Source organism: Oncorhynchus mykiss, chromosome 15, assembly GCF_057628025.1.
Source record: "Oncorhynchus mykiss isolate SJ-2025 chromosome 15, ASM5762802v1, whole genome shotgun sequence".
NCBI lineage: Eukaryota > Metazoa > Chordata > Actinopteri > Salmoniformes > Salmonidae > Oncorhynchus > Oncorhynchus mykiss.
The window spans coordinates 61210040-61224973 of record NC_143036.1 but is presented as its reverse complement, the minus strand read 5'-3'; the positions used below and the strand labels follow the sequence as shown (position 1 = coordinate 61224973).

General features: G+C 42.9%; 1 protein-coding gene across 2 annotated transcripts; it reads right to left on the bottom strand.

Moving 5' to 3' along the window:
• Positions 1 to 53: 53 nt before the first annotated feature.
• Positions 54 to 14720, bottom strand: LOC110490406 (G1/S-specific cyclin-D2). 2 transcript variants are annotated; one of them, XM_021563786.3, is made up of 5 exons: positions 14147 to 14720; positions 12952 to 13167; positions 10493 to 10652; positions 8301 to 8449; positions 54 to 3457 (listed from the first exon to the last, which is right to left on the bottom strand). In XM_021563786.3, exons 1-5 carry the CDS (start codon positions 14336 to 14338, stop codon positions 3269 to 3271), a joined length of 906 nt encoding a protein of 301 aa, XP_021419461.1. In that variant the 5' UTR covers positions 14339 to 14720; the 3' UTR covers positions 54 to 3268. The 2 variants fall into 2 exon arrangements, with proteins under 2 accessions (XP_021419461.1, XP_021419462.1); XM_021563787.3 differs by having other exon boundaries at positions 14109 to 14682.
• Between the last annotated feature and the right edge of the window lie 214 nt (positions 14721 to 14934).

Below are 14934 nucleotides of genomic sequence, written 5' to 3'. Positions count from 1 at the left end.
CCCTTAACCAGCACAGAACAGAAGTACATTACTAGCCAGTAAAGATGCTTCACTCTTTTTTGTGGGTCAAATTTATTGAACAGAAGTTGTGGATCAGACACTTCTGAGGTACATGTGGTTGGCAGTGGTGGGGGTCAAAACAAACTGGAATTCCACAGTTTTCCACACAAACATTTTTTGATCATATAAAAAAAACTCACTAAATGGGTACCTCACTAAATGGGTACCTCACAAAATGCATTCCACTTAATCCAATACACTGACCCTAAATGTGCCAATTAGGTTGTAACTCGTAAGTAGGAAAAATAAGAAAATATATTTTTTGTTTGTTTTCCAAATACATTTTATATAGCCATCTCTTATTTAGCACTAGGTATATGAAATACCTGGTATTTGGTCCTTTACTTGGCCAACGACAGATCAGTGTAATCTGACGGATGACAAGGAACTTGTTGTCTGAAGAGAGGAGGTGCCACGTGAATCTCCTGCCTCTCATCCAGGAAAAAAAATCTAGAACCTATCAAAACGCATCAGAGTCAGATTTGATTCTACTAACTCCCTGAAAAACTGCTGAGTTGTGAGGTATTGTCCAATGAACCTGAGGTACAACAACATTTCAATGGTAGAATGCAGCAAGGAAACGACAGAACACCAGATAAATGGAAAGAGTAAAACATGCTATTTTAGAAAACTGCAGAAGGTACTTCCAGTCGAAGACGTGTCCCACTTTACCGCTCACCAGTTTACATACAGCAAGGAAAAAGCAAGGAAATAGGATTCTTTAAAATTCATAATTTAGCAGCACAAGTGAATATCACAATTCTAAGATTGAAAAACAACAGGCTTAATAGCAGCAAGAAAAATATATCTAAGATAAAACAGATCCATTTAGTCTTTCATCACTTAAATCACTCAATTACTTTAAGTAATTAACACAAACAAAACTTTAAATGCTTACCCATATATTTTCTCAGTTTATAGCAAATTGCGTTTCATGAGAAAAAGAAAATAGGTTTTAAATACTTTCTGCATTGGTGAACGTGGTTGCCAAAAGTAAATAGCAGTTTTCTGCCTATAGGTTTAAAGTCCATATGTTATTTCTTTTCTCTCTGAAAAACAAGCTGAACTGTGGAGCAAAACAAAATACAAGAAAAAACTATGAACCAGAAAAAAAACATTGTGTAATCCTTTCTTAGGACCATCATATTGATTTGGATATGAAGCAGGCAAAAATAAAATTCAAGTTAAATGGATGTATTCAAATAATCAAGTCTAGATGTGATTTTTAATGCTTTCCTAGGTTTGGATTGCAATTGATTTGGTTCCATGTTGGTAAACCCTTCTCCTACTCATTGGTCAGGAAATTCCTTCTAGTCCTTGTGCATCACCCGAAGTGGGGATCCAGCCCAGAGAATATCAAATAACTTAAAATTAAAAAATAAAATTATAAAAAAATAAAAACATTAGAAAACCCACCTACCCCATTTGATCACCATCCCCTTAAGCTTTTAAGGAACATGTTTTTAAAAGTGCATTTAGGTTGATCCAAGTCTTTGACCATGACTTAAATATCTAGTTGGATTTAACAACAGGCCCTTACAGGAAATGTTCCAGCACACCAAACGTCTCCCTCGTGATCAACTCTTGACCTATCAGAATGACAACCGCCTGCAGCCCTTCCAATCAAGAACAGGCTTGTTCTGGTGTGCCACAAGAGCTTCCTACCATGTCTTCATCCATTTCCCCCTCATTTGAACTGTTTGCAGTCCTTCATTTCATGGCACCAATCGTGCCGTCTCTAGTTCCATTCTCAAAACCTCCCTTTTTTGCCATCTCCTCTCACTCTCCAATAGGCTACTCCACTTTTGCCAAACTTTCACTGCTCTAAATGTTCCACACTCCAACTCTACAAAACTTTTTTAACAAGCCATCTGACACTAACAAACAACTGTAGTTTCATTCTCATCTCCAGACTAAGACCATCCCTCCAACATGCTGTCTCCCTTTCCCTAGTATTGGCTTTGTCTGACCCAGAACAAAAACATGCTTTCACGCCAAGGTTACTGACAGACTTAAAACAGTGCTCCCTGGTATAAAAGGTATATATGATCCTCAATCAATTTTCTAATAACATGCAGGAGTTTCTCAGAGCACACAACCCAATAACATATAACAACAAAAATAGCTTTGTTCAATTAGAAAGTAAATATTGGCTTGGTATTAACTTGGCAATGAAATCAAGACCTTAACAGCTGAGTTGTTCTGTCCTTGCTCTCACCCTTAGGGGGCAGTATATACACACCCTCAGGACACCTTACCTGTGTCTCTCTACACCCTCTCGCTCTCTTTGTGTTATGTGTGAGTGGGCCCAGCCCTCTCCTGGCCAGCATATAAGAGCATAAATAGGAAGCAGTGCTACAGATGCAGAGCTAAGCAGGCAGGAGATACCGCTCTCTTCATCCTGTACATTAGCTTCTCCTAAATAAAGGTGTATGAACACTGTGCAGGACCAAACCAGTACTTAATGTAATGCGCACAGTACTAGGGGCTTCCTGTATTTGAAATTGAGGGAAACACCCAGCCACTGTGAAATTGATAAATGCTTACTAATGATTAACAATTATTATAATAATCATAAAACTAAATTATATTGAAATAATGATAACAATATCTAGAATAACAATAATTAAAATACAATAATATGAATAATGTTTTTGCTAGCTTTTTTAGAGTGAAAAACTATATTTTGTATTTTTATCAAGTAAAAAAACTAATATTTCTATATTTAATAATTCAATGATGCAAATCTATTCAAGTTTCCTTTCTGCAAACCTAAGGCACTATCAAGTTTTCAAATACATTGGGTCTAAAAAAGCTTGTTTAATTCAATATGGCACATATGTCAATATGTGACCAGCTAAATATAGATGGGAGCCACCCATTTTTTTTTTTTTTTACCTATTCTCTATATTGTTTGTAAAAGTTCTTATCAGTTGATAATTCCAGCATAATGCTGTTGACAGCTCAGATTGCCAACCCAAACTTTGTGGGACCTCACAGGTTGACTTAACAAACAAGGGTGGGAACTCGTAGGTTGGTGTGGCATTTAGTGGTGGGAGTTCATTGGTTGACTTGGCGTATGTGCTGGCAGCTCATTGCTTGACATTGCGAATGTTGTTAGATCCCATAGATTGACAGAGCGACGTAATTGTTGGGAGCTCGCTGGTGGGCGTCACTCTTGTAGATGGTGGTGGTGGGGGGGGGGAGCTCATAGGTTGACGTCGCGTACGTCTGTTGGGGTGCTGGATACGTCTGTTGGGGTTCTGGATTGGTCTTGCTGCTCCATGGCCTTGCTGCCCGGTCTGCCTTGGGCCATCTGCCTCTGCTGCTGTTGCTCCTGCTGCAGGCTACTGGCCAACACCCTCTCTATCTGCTCCTGACACGCCTTCAGACAGTCCTGCAACAGACACAGAGAAGAGACATCAATACACTAACACCTCTACTTAGGGTGCTGTACACACACTCTTGATTGACCCCAGACACCTGTGGACGAACAGTTAACGCTGTCATGCAGTTACACGTTCGACATCTGACTGTTATTGGAACAGCTTTGGTCACATGCATGGCAGGCCAGACCGGGAGGGTATTATGAGTCTTGTGATAGGTGGTCGTGCCTGTTTCATGACCAGTCAGTCACTAGAACAATGGGTACCAGCGCACACAGACACCAGGCAGAGAGTGGCGACTCATTGGGCCCTTGAATCCTCCTAAACACACGTGAGGTGTCGGTAGAAATCCTAATTGTCCTAAAGTCAATAATGGGCTAGACTTCCAAATGGTTACATAGTCCCTTTATAGTGCAACATTTTTGACCAAGGCCCATTGGGTTGTTGAGAGGAACACAGCAGCCCTGAGACCAAATAAACCTTTCTCATCACTCAGGACACAGCGGGTGAATCTCAAAAGTAATTTCCCTGATTCCGTGCATCCTCTCGAGGGAGGTCTGACTCTGGAGCCGAAAGCGCGGGCCCTAAAGAGTGCACACAGCTCGCAAAGAGGCCAACATTCCTTTGAAATGTACGGATAACTAAAAGTTAATGGGCCGCAGTCTTAGCGCCAGCGTTGCCATGGCCACATAATAACCACAGGTCTATCGAGAGCTGCTGGGTTGTTCCTAGTCTTAGACTGACTGTGGCCCCTGAGTCCCTGTGTGCTGCTGTACTGGCCTCAGGTTCCTTTGTGTAAGCCAAGAGCGCAGACTTACAGTGATAAAGAAATATCTTAGACAACAAAACAGCGATTTAATCTGTGACGTAAAATTATAGATTCACATCCGCAGTATATATACATATACAGTGCCATCAGAAAGTATTCAGACCCCTTGACTTTTTCCACATTGTTATGTTACAGCCTTATTCTACAATGGATTAAATAAAATCCTCAGCCTTCTACACACAATACCCCATAATGACGAAGCGAAAACAGGTTATCTACCTACATAAGTATTCAGACCCTTTGCTATGAGACTCGAAATTTAGCTCAGGCGCATCCTGTTTCCATTGATCATCCATGAGATGTTTCTACAACTTGATTGGATTCCATCTGTGGTACATTCAAAAGATTGGATATGATTTGGAAAGGCACACACCTGTCTATATAAGGGTCCATAGTTAACAGTGCATTACAGAGGAAAAACTAAGCCATGAGATCAAAGGAATTGTCTGTAGAGTTCCGAGACAGGATTGTGTCGAGACACAGATCTGGGGAAGGTTACCGAAACAATTCTGCAGCATTGAAGGTCCCCAAGAACACAGTGGCCTCCATCATTCTTAAATGGAAGAAGTTTGGAACCACCAAAACTCTTTCTAGAGCTGACCGCCCAGCCAAACTGAGCAATCGGGGGAGAAGGGCCTTGGTCAGGGAGGTGACCAGGAACCCGATGGATACTCTGACAGAGCTCTAGAGTTCCTCTGTGGAGATTGGAGAACCTTCCAGAAGGACAACCATCTCTGCAGCACTCCACCAATCAGGCCTTTATGGTAGAATGGCCAGATGGAAGCCACTCCTCAGTAAAAGGGACATGACAGCATGCTTGGAGTTTTCCAAAAGGTACCTAAACACTCTGACCATGAGAAACGAGACTCTCTGGTCTGATGAAACCAAGCGACAACTCTTTGGCTTGAATGCCAAGCGTCACATCTGGAGGAAACCTGGCACCATCCCTACAGTGAAGCATAGTGGTGGCAGCATCATGCTGTGGGGATGTTTTTTCAGCAGCAGGGACTGGGAGACTAGTCAGGATCAAGGCAAAGATGAACGGCGCAAAGTACTGAGAGATCCTTGATTGAAAACCTGCTCCAGAGCGCTCAGGACCGCAGACTGGGGCGAAGGTTCGCCTTCCAACAGGACAACAACCCTAAGCACACAGCCAAGACAATGCAGGAGTGGCTTAGGGACAAGTCTCTGAATGTTCTTGAGTGGCCCAGCCAGAGCCCGGACTTGAACCCGATCGAACATCACTGGAGAGACCTGAAAATAGCTGTGCAGCAACGCTCCCCATCGAACCTGACAGAACTTGAGAGGATCTGCAGAGAAGAATGGGAGAAACTCTCCAAATACAGGTTGGCCAAGCTTGTAGCGTCAAACCAAAGAAGACACTAGGCTGTAATCGCTGTCAAAGGTGCTTTAAAAAGGACTGAGTAAAGGCTCTGAATACTTATGAAAATGTGATATTTCTGTTTAAAATATATATATATTTAAATCAGCAAACATGTCTAAAAACCTGTTTCTGCTTTGTCATTATGGGGTATTTTGTGTAGATTGATTCAAAAAATTGTTCATCAATTTTAGAATAAGGCTGTAACCTAACAAAATGTGGAAGGCAAGGGGTCTGAATACTTTCCGAAGGCACTGTGTGTGTGTGTGTGTATACACACATATATATATTTACACACACACACACACAGTGGGGCAAAAAAGTATTTAGTCAGCCACCAATTGTGCAAGTTCTCCCACTTAAAAAGATGAGGCCTGTAATTTTCATTGTAGGTACACTTCAACTATGACAGACAAAATGAGATGTATTTGCAAATTATGGTGGAAAATAAGTATTTGGTCAATAACAAAAGTTTCTCAATACTTTGTTATATACCCTTTGTTGGTAATGACAGAGGTCAAACGTTTTCTGTAAGTCTTCACAAGGTTTTCACACACTGTTGCTGGTATTTTGGCCCATTCCTCCATGCAGATCTCCTCTAGAGCAGTGATGTTTTGGGGCTGTTGCTAGGCAACACAGACTTTCAACTCCCTCCAAAGATTTTCTATGGGGTTGAGATCTGGAGACTGGCTAGGCCACTCCAGGACCTTGAAATGCTTCTTACGAAGCCACTCCTTCGTTGCCCAGGTGGTGTGTTTGGGATCATTGTCATGCTGAAAGACCCAGCCACATTTAATCTTCAATGCCCTTGCTGATGGAAGGAGGTTTTCACTCAAAATCTCACGATACATGGCCCCATTCATTGTTTCCTTTACACGGATCAGTCGTCCTGGTCCCTTTGCAGAAAAACAGCCCCAAAGCATGATGTTTCCACCCCCATGCTTTACAGTAGGTATGGTGTTCTTTGGATACAACTCAGCATTCTTTGTCCTCCAAATACAACGAGTTGAGTTTTTAACCATCTCACCATATGGCATTCTCCCAATCTTCTTCTGGATCATCCAAATGCTCTCTAGCAAACTTCAGACGGGCCTGGACATGTACTGGCTTAAGCAGGGGGACACGTCTAGCACTGCAGGATGAGTCCCTGGCGGCGTAGTGTGTTACTGATGGTAGCCTTTGTTACTTTGGTCCCAGCTCTCTGCAGGTCATTCACTAGGTCCTCCCGTGTGGTCCTGGGATTTTTGCTCACCGTTCTTGTGATCATTTTGACCCCACGGGGTGAGATCTTGCATGGAACCCCAGATCGAGGGAGATTATCAGTGGTCTTGTATGTCTTCCATTTCCCAATAATTGCTCCCACAGTTGATTTCTTCAAACCAAGCTGCTTACCTATTGCAGATTTAGTCTTCCCAGCCTGGTGCAGGTCTACAATTTTGTTTCTGGTGTCCTTTGACAGCTCTTTGGTCTTGGCCATAGTGGAGTTTGGAGTGTGACTGTTTGAGGTTGGGGACAGGTGTCTTTTATACTGATAACAAGTTCAAACAGGTGCCATTAATACAGGTAACGAGTGGAGGACAGAGGGGCCTCTTAAAGAAGAAGTTACAGTTCTGTGAGAGCCAGAAATCTTGCTTGTTTGTAGGTGACCAAATACTTATTTTCCACCATCATTTGCAAATAAATTCATTAAAAATCCTACAATGAGATTTTCTGGATTTTTTTCTAATTTTGTCTGTCATAGTTGAAGTGTACCTATGATGAAAATTACAGGCCTCTCCCATCTTTTTTAAGTGGGAGAACTTGCACAATTAGTGGCTGACTAAATATTTTTTTGCCCCACACACCCACATAGCAGTGGAGTCTGGAGCTATAATAATGGCTGGAATGGAATAAATGGGACAGACTCAAACATGTGGTTTCCATATGTTTGATACCGTTCCATTCATTTAATTCCAGCCATTACAATGAGCCCGTCCTCCTATAGCTCCTCCCACCAGCCTCCACTAATATATATGGTGTGAGAGCTCTCAATGCATGTCATCTTAAGGAGTTAGGAAATCTGTGTGTTTCTCATCTGCCATTTCGCCTGGAAAGATGGAGCCTCTGTTAGGCATAAGAGAAGAGTTAAAGTGGGAGCCATGCAAAATAACTGCCTGCCTGTGTTCTACCACAAGAATGTGGGCCCTGGGTTCTAAGAAGACATTCCCTTGCCTCTGCTCTTTATAGCTGCAGTCTAGGTCCCGAGCCAAAACCCACAGGCTCTGACTCCATGAAAAGTAAATAGCTTCAATGTGCGACTACTGCAGGCATACTGTAGCATCGCTCTTGTTTACCAGGAAGATCTCCGTGCTCCAAGCCCAGGAACGTTGGTGAATAGCTAAGTCTAACAGGCAGCCAAAGAGGGTGTCGGTGCCCATTGTTGGAACACATTAAGTATTTTGTGCTATACGCTCGCCAACACTGATATTACCATCTCTTCAAAAGTTTCGCCCATGCTCCTAAAATGTATGCCATGTAGCACTTACCTAGCCTGATATCAGATCTGTTTGTGCTGTCTTGCTAACGCCTTGTCATTCATTGACATAACAAGGAATTGGCCAAACATTAAAAACAGACCTGGGATCAGGCTATAGACACTACTTACCACCTCTGTGTTGGTGATCTTGGCCAGCAGGTCAGTCAGACGGTCTCGACTCAGGGCCTGGTCTGATTGGTCCAGCTGCAGGCCGCAGACGGCCGCCCCCACGCTGCCCGTAGCGATCATGGAGGGGGGGTTCATAGCGAAGCTGAAATCTGAGGATAAGAGACAACGTGATCCGTCAGTCACCTGTCGGACATCAGTGAGTTCACAACAGTGACAAATCACAATCATAGTTGCACATTCAAGTCCAGGAGTAGTGAGGAAGCATTTAGAGGGGAAAAATCTACAATATAAGCTACGAACTGAGTTGAACTGTACTTTCCCACAGACTAACACAAGACGCACTATCAAGTCAAGATGTAGTCCAAATGAAGTAGCTGAGCATTTAAAGACGTTCAAACATCTTCATAATCTCTTAATATGAGCTTTTAAAGAGCTTAACACAACTTTCCCACAGTCTAACACATGTCCAACATGGCCGTGGTGGAGCCTGTGTGTTTTCCCCTCACTCTGCCTCAGCTGTGATTAGGAAAACATAGCAGGAATCCTCCTACTCAGTGAGCAATGAGTTCCAGAAACTACTCCCTCTTGTCCTCCATCAACCAGGCCCAGAACGCTCAGCGACAATAGCCCTGCCTGCTGGCGGGGGAGGGAGGAAGCAGGCCTGGAGGAAAGGAAACGGCCCTAAAGTGGACTGGGTTTAGCTTCAGCTCCAGCTCTAGTCCAAGCACAGTCCAGCCAAGCACAGACCCTGGTCTCTGTGCTGTGGCCTTCTCTCTCTTTATAGAAAGAGGATGCGACTGATAGCTTTGGATCAACCCCAGGGAGTAGTCCAACCACTCTCTTCTCCTCCTCAAGAGGCCAGCTGTGCAGAGGCCAGAGAGCTCCCCTGTCATGAGAACAACATTCAGAGCAGCACATAAACCCCCAAACATTTACATTATTGCTAAACCACAGCAGACTCTTTTATTGTGGCTGTTTTGCGCTTGTGATATAAACGGGCAGCTTATGAATAGTGGGGAGACCGCTGAAACACACCCAAATAAAAAATGCAACACTAAAATGGCACTAAACAGCCACAGGGCATGAACCTCATTGAAGGAGCCTATGGCTTGAATACCATATTGTAGTAAACAAGGACTTATGGGCCAGATCGGATCAAAGAGACACATGGCAGTAAATCTCAATACATCAAAGTGGACTTTTTTCCTAAGTTACATTTCCTCCCTCTAAAATTGTCTGACGTGAAAGATGTAATATATAGGAGAGAGAGAGAGCAGCAGCTGCCTACAGGTCAGCTAAATCAGACTGTCTTATTACTGCAGTCCATTCAATCAGAACAAGGACATAGGAGGTAGGGCAGGTAGCCTAGTGGTTAGAGCTTTGGGGCAGTAAGCGAAAGGTTGCTAGATCGAATCCCTGAGCTGACAAGGTAAAAATCTGTTATTCTGCCCCTGAACGAGGCAGTTAACCCACTGTTCCTAGGCTGTCATTGTAAATAAGAATGTGTTCTTAACTGACTTGCCTAGTTAAATAAAGGTAAACAATACAGTAGGATAAAGGAAACAACCCCATTGGGATTCATCCATAGAGTTTAGGAAGGGTCTGAAGCAGCGTCTGAGTCCATCCTGCTCCACAGCAGAGATGTACAGAGGCTAGGGGAGGAAGGAAGACCACCGGCTGCCAGTTCTGACTTATCAAACCTGGAAGGGCCTCTGTGTGTGTGTGTGTTTGTTTTGAGAGAGCGAGAGAGACACACAGCTGCTGTACCCTAGCCCACAGAGGTGGTGGTGGAAGGGGAGCCAAACAGCAGGCGAGGAGACTCATCCACCCACTGTCATCACAGGGAGAGGCTAACCTAAACACAACACGCACTGAGAGGATTCTCCCAGCCTCCTTTAACTATACTATTAATGCCTTATATGCTCAAAGTGCTCTCGATACTGCTTGCATCTGCTTTTAGCAGCCGTTCTAATGTAAAGATGACCCCATTAGGCTACGAGAAGTGTTGGGAAGAGAAACGTGGAGAGCAGCCATTGGATGGATGTGTGTTTGTGGTCCCTCCCTGCCCTTAGACTGCTGAGTAGAGGGTCAGATGAGTGCAATCAAAGATGAGTCACAATGTCAGATAGATTGTTAACGAGACTATCCTATCAGGAAGCAGAAGTTCTCCTGAGGTAATTTCCTGTTATTACCTGTGGCACACAGGGCGATGAATGTCTGTGTGTGCTTGCGGACCACAGATAGCTTATCTTTGGGCAGGGGCAGTCTGTGCAGGATGTGATCCACAAAGTCGTTTGGGATGACTGCCGCCATGTTCCACTTCAACTTCCCTAGTACCACCAACTCCCACTCCTAGAGGACAGAGACGGAAGGAAGAAAACAAAGCATGAGAAGAATTATAATGTCTTGTGGATCATTATTATGCATTCACCACTTTCACTCAGCCTTACTGTCAACAAATGCATGAGCTGGGTTTTTTAAGCTGCTGACACTTTATAGGTTATTAGTGCTAAACGATTAACCAAAATGTTGCTTTTTAAACTACTAATTGACTGACGTCTATTCAATTATTAGAATGCCATTTGTTTTTTCTTCTTCGTCTGTGAGCTCAATGGGCACATCGTCCAGTTTCTCTAGAGATAAATCATATTGAGCCTGAACTGTGCGATGTAGTAGGGTGTTGTCGTTTCCAACAGGCCAATATTCTATATAGTTTAGCGAAGTAATTAACTACAATAACCATAATCCATTGCGCATCTACTTGTCCGGTCTGGGTTTATTTTACGCCTGCTACGGAAGAGATCAATGCACGATGAGGTGATATAGAGAGCAGCTGTTGCTTCGCAAGGAATCTACCTGAAAATAGATTGATGGTATTCAGCAGTAATAAAAATATGCCTTATTTACTTTGAAGCACTACTAAAATTGCGATTTTGTCAGACAATAGGCAGCAGCTCTACAGAGATGAGATGACTTGGAATTAAATAATAGTCCTCAAATAAAACAAGTGTAATATACACAACTGAAATACCTTATTAAAAGTAAAATGATGTGAAATGATGGTTAATAAGTGATAAGCAGTAATGGGGAGTCACTACCATCATGGGACTTTTAATGGTTTTATTCTGTTGCGCTATAGGGTATTGAGGGGATGTGTGTTGATTCTGTTCCTCTTCTGTTTGCCATGAAATACCATGCATACCAACAAGTCCGTCTCAATTCAGAGGAGATATCATTCAACACCAAAGCAACATTTTCCTTGACACTCTCTCGTTCTGCATGGTTCTCCCATTACTCTTCATGTGACACGTCGGGCCTCGCCACTGGTTCCAGCCAGACAGCAGCATCACAGCCACAGTTGCTTCCTTCCTGTCACAAGCCTTAGCTAACGTCTTTGGTCTGCACCGCCCGTGTTGGTTAGCACGCTGCGGGGAGCTTTCATGTTAAAAGCAGCCTCACCCCAAGGGGAAAAGGAAAGGAACAAAACAGCCAATGTGATAAATTCAGCTGACCCCCCCGACTGGTTTCCTCTTTTGAGATGATGGGTCAACCCGAGATGGAGACTGTGGCAGGGAACGCCCATGTTTACTGAAACCCCTCTGTTAGCGTGGACAGGGACAGGCCCCTCTCTGAGCGGCTCTCTCAGATTATAGGGGCAGCCCAGAACAAGCGTCAGCCATACTTCATTAATCTATATGTGTTTCCTACCAGCACAGCGCCACACATGCAAACGATTAACCTATGGTAAGACCGTGGAGAATGTTGACTAAAGATGTGCAGGGAGGTCTGTCATATTGTCACTGCTGCGCTCACTTCCTGGACAGCTGCCCTTGCTAGAAACCCCCTGAATTCCCCTCTCTCTCGCAGCTGATGCACCAGCAGTGGCTCATTGACAAAGAATCTCAATTTCACCATCCTGGTCCCAGGTCTGTTTGTGCCGTCTAGCATGAGTTGGCATTACTGTGACCTTAGGAATTGGCAAGACAGCACAAACACATCTGGGACCAGCCTCTACCTATAAGTTTCCATTCACTTTTTCCTAGGAAACCTCGAGCACAGGGGTTGTGTGATGATGCAACCCCGGCAGCTGGACAGCAGAGGAGAAGAGGACAGTCCTATAGCTCTCCTATGGTGATTCATATTTGGACACTTGAGCAACATGGGCAGGATTCACAGGAAAAACCTGTGAATTACAGTCCCCTGAGAGAGACCAATCATTCAATTAAGAGAAAGTGGTCAGGAAAAACACAGTTGGATATTATGAAACTAATGTATATAAACTTCCTCAGCCAGTGGATATTAATAAAACCCTTGCGGATTTATGCACGACTGTTCCTTTCTACAAATGATTAATCCACAATGTTGAAAATGTTGAAATCCTTCTACCACAAGACAGACTGGATAACTGCCACTAGGTGGCAACACAGGCCACTTTAGCTCAGACCTGATCAGGCACTCTGATGCATGCACAGGCCCACTTTATGGCCAAGGAATGAATCAGTCTCCAGAACTGTACACTGATATATTTAACCAAATATGGCAGAAGAAAAACACTTTAATATTGCACAATTATTGGGCTATACACGAATGTATGATGCTTTAAGTAATTGCATACTTTTCCATGCATTAAGAGAAAACAATAGTTTCTTACCAGCAGCTCCCTTGGTGTGATGGAGTTGTCTGTGTACATGCACAGCTTTTCTGCAGTTAATGGACGACTCTCCTTTAACTTTGTTGCAAGGAACATGCATACAGCTCCTAGAAGTTGCAAATAACACTTTCTAGTGGGCGCCACCGCTAAAAATCTGTCCAAATAATTAATAGCCAAGGGGAAAACGTCTTCCTCACTCTTCTCCTCTTCACAAACCTGGTGGGAGATAATATTATTTATTATATTAGGCCTACTATTTTTAATTACTCTATCAATATTTACATGAATGTCTGCAGACATCCCATTTCAATATATGCATGATGGGCAAACCAAATGTTGTCGATATTCATTCAGTGGATCCGCATTAAAAGCTTAAATATCAAAGTATATCAAAGAGCTCTCATTCGTTATAGCCTGTAGCGGAAGTCGTGACCAAACACCCACGCAGCTCACTTCGCCATGTCCGTCATATTTTCAAAAAATAATTACAAATATAAATAAATTAGCTACAGCAGGAAAATTGTATGCATAATGTTCACAAGCCATTCATAAACCATTCCCGAAAATTGAGAAAGTAATTTGTCTTTGATTAAAGTTTATAATGGCCAAAACTAAAGTAGCCTGTGCGTGCTTGCTATTTTGAGGCAGCAAGAAGTGAAAATATTTTTTTCAAAAAAATTGTCATAATTATTTAGAACGGACAAATTGTATAGATTCAACATGAAAATGAAGCTTAGAATGTCTTCTTTCATTTAACTGATTCCATAACCGATACAATACAAGATATTGACATTCAGCGAACTTAAATGTATGGCGATGACTTTAGCTAGCCTGGTGGAACTTCCCAGGCACCACATGCCTTGCATGGGTCATGTCTCAGTGAATTCAATTGTAAAAATTCGGCAACATGTCAGCTCTCAAAATAACCATGCTATGAAACTTTAATAAACCATCTGAATAAATAGACAAACGTATTACAGTTATTAGAACATGCTCCTATGTGCAACATTCTTACACAAAACGCACACACACTTGTAGGCTAATTTGTTTTAGATAAATCAAATCTTACTATACACAGTACACTTATTAGAGTGAGAGATATGCCCTCAAACAATACACCTGACTAATGCACAAATGCATTGAAAACAGCACCATACCTGACCAATGCACATGTAGGCTAAAAACGCTCACAAACCTCGTGCATCCATCCTGCAACCATTCGCCTCATATGTGGCTGAATGTCCTGCTGGACACATTTAAAATACGAACATTGCGGTAGAAACCTGTCTTCTATGGTTAGCAGACTTTGCAATACTCTGTCGTCATAGAGAATGTTGGGGTCAATTTGGGCAAGCACGACTTTGTCCTCGAAGCAAAGAAGTTCCATGGTTCGGTTCTTTCCTTTGCAGAAAAAAATAAATAACGTCAAAACAGTAGTGGGGACAGTGTAAAACAGCTGGAGAAGAAGGCTATTCGGGAGGAAGCATGGGTGAGACTGCAGGGTTTATTCCAGCGTAGTCCTGCCTCTCGATAGCCTGTTTCCTCTCAGCCCTGGGCTTTAGGCTACTTGCCGCTTATTGAAGTCTGAATAAACGCAGGGTAGTCTATAGGCTATGATGCAAGCATATCTCATTCTGCACAATAGTTGGCTAGGCTATAGTGATAGAGCAAAAGCTTGTTGTACAATCTATCATTTGCTGTGTTGCTAGAAGCAGGAACCGGATGAATGCCACCTCACTCGTTTAACTTGTCCCTCTCCCCACCCCAACTCCGGTCTCACACATGCGCTGATGCAGTGAAATCGAACATAATGCTAAAGAAATGTCAGACATGAACCTAATCGATCACAGTAGCATTGTGAGGTTTCTGTATCTCTTACATCTTAGTTTGTCATATTTAACCAGGCGACTGCTTCTACTACGGCTAACGAATATGACTAGGCTATTCTTAATTGGCACTTATTGTGTTAATTATCAAGAGCTT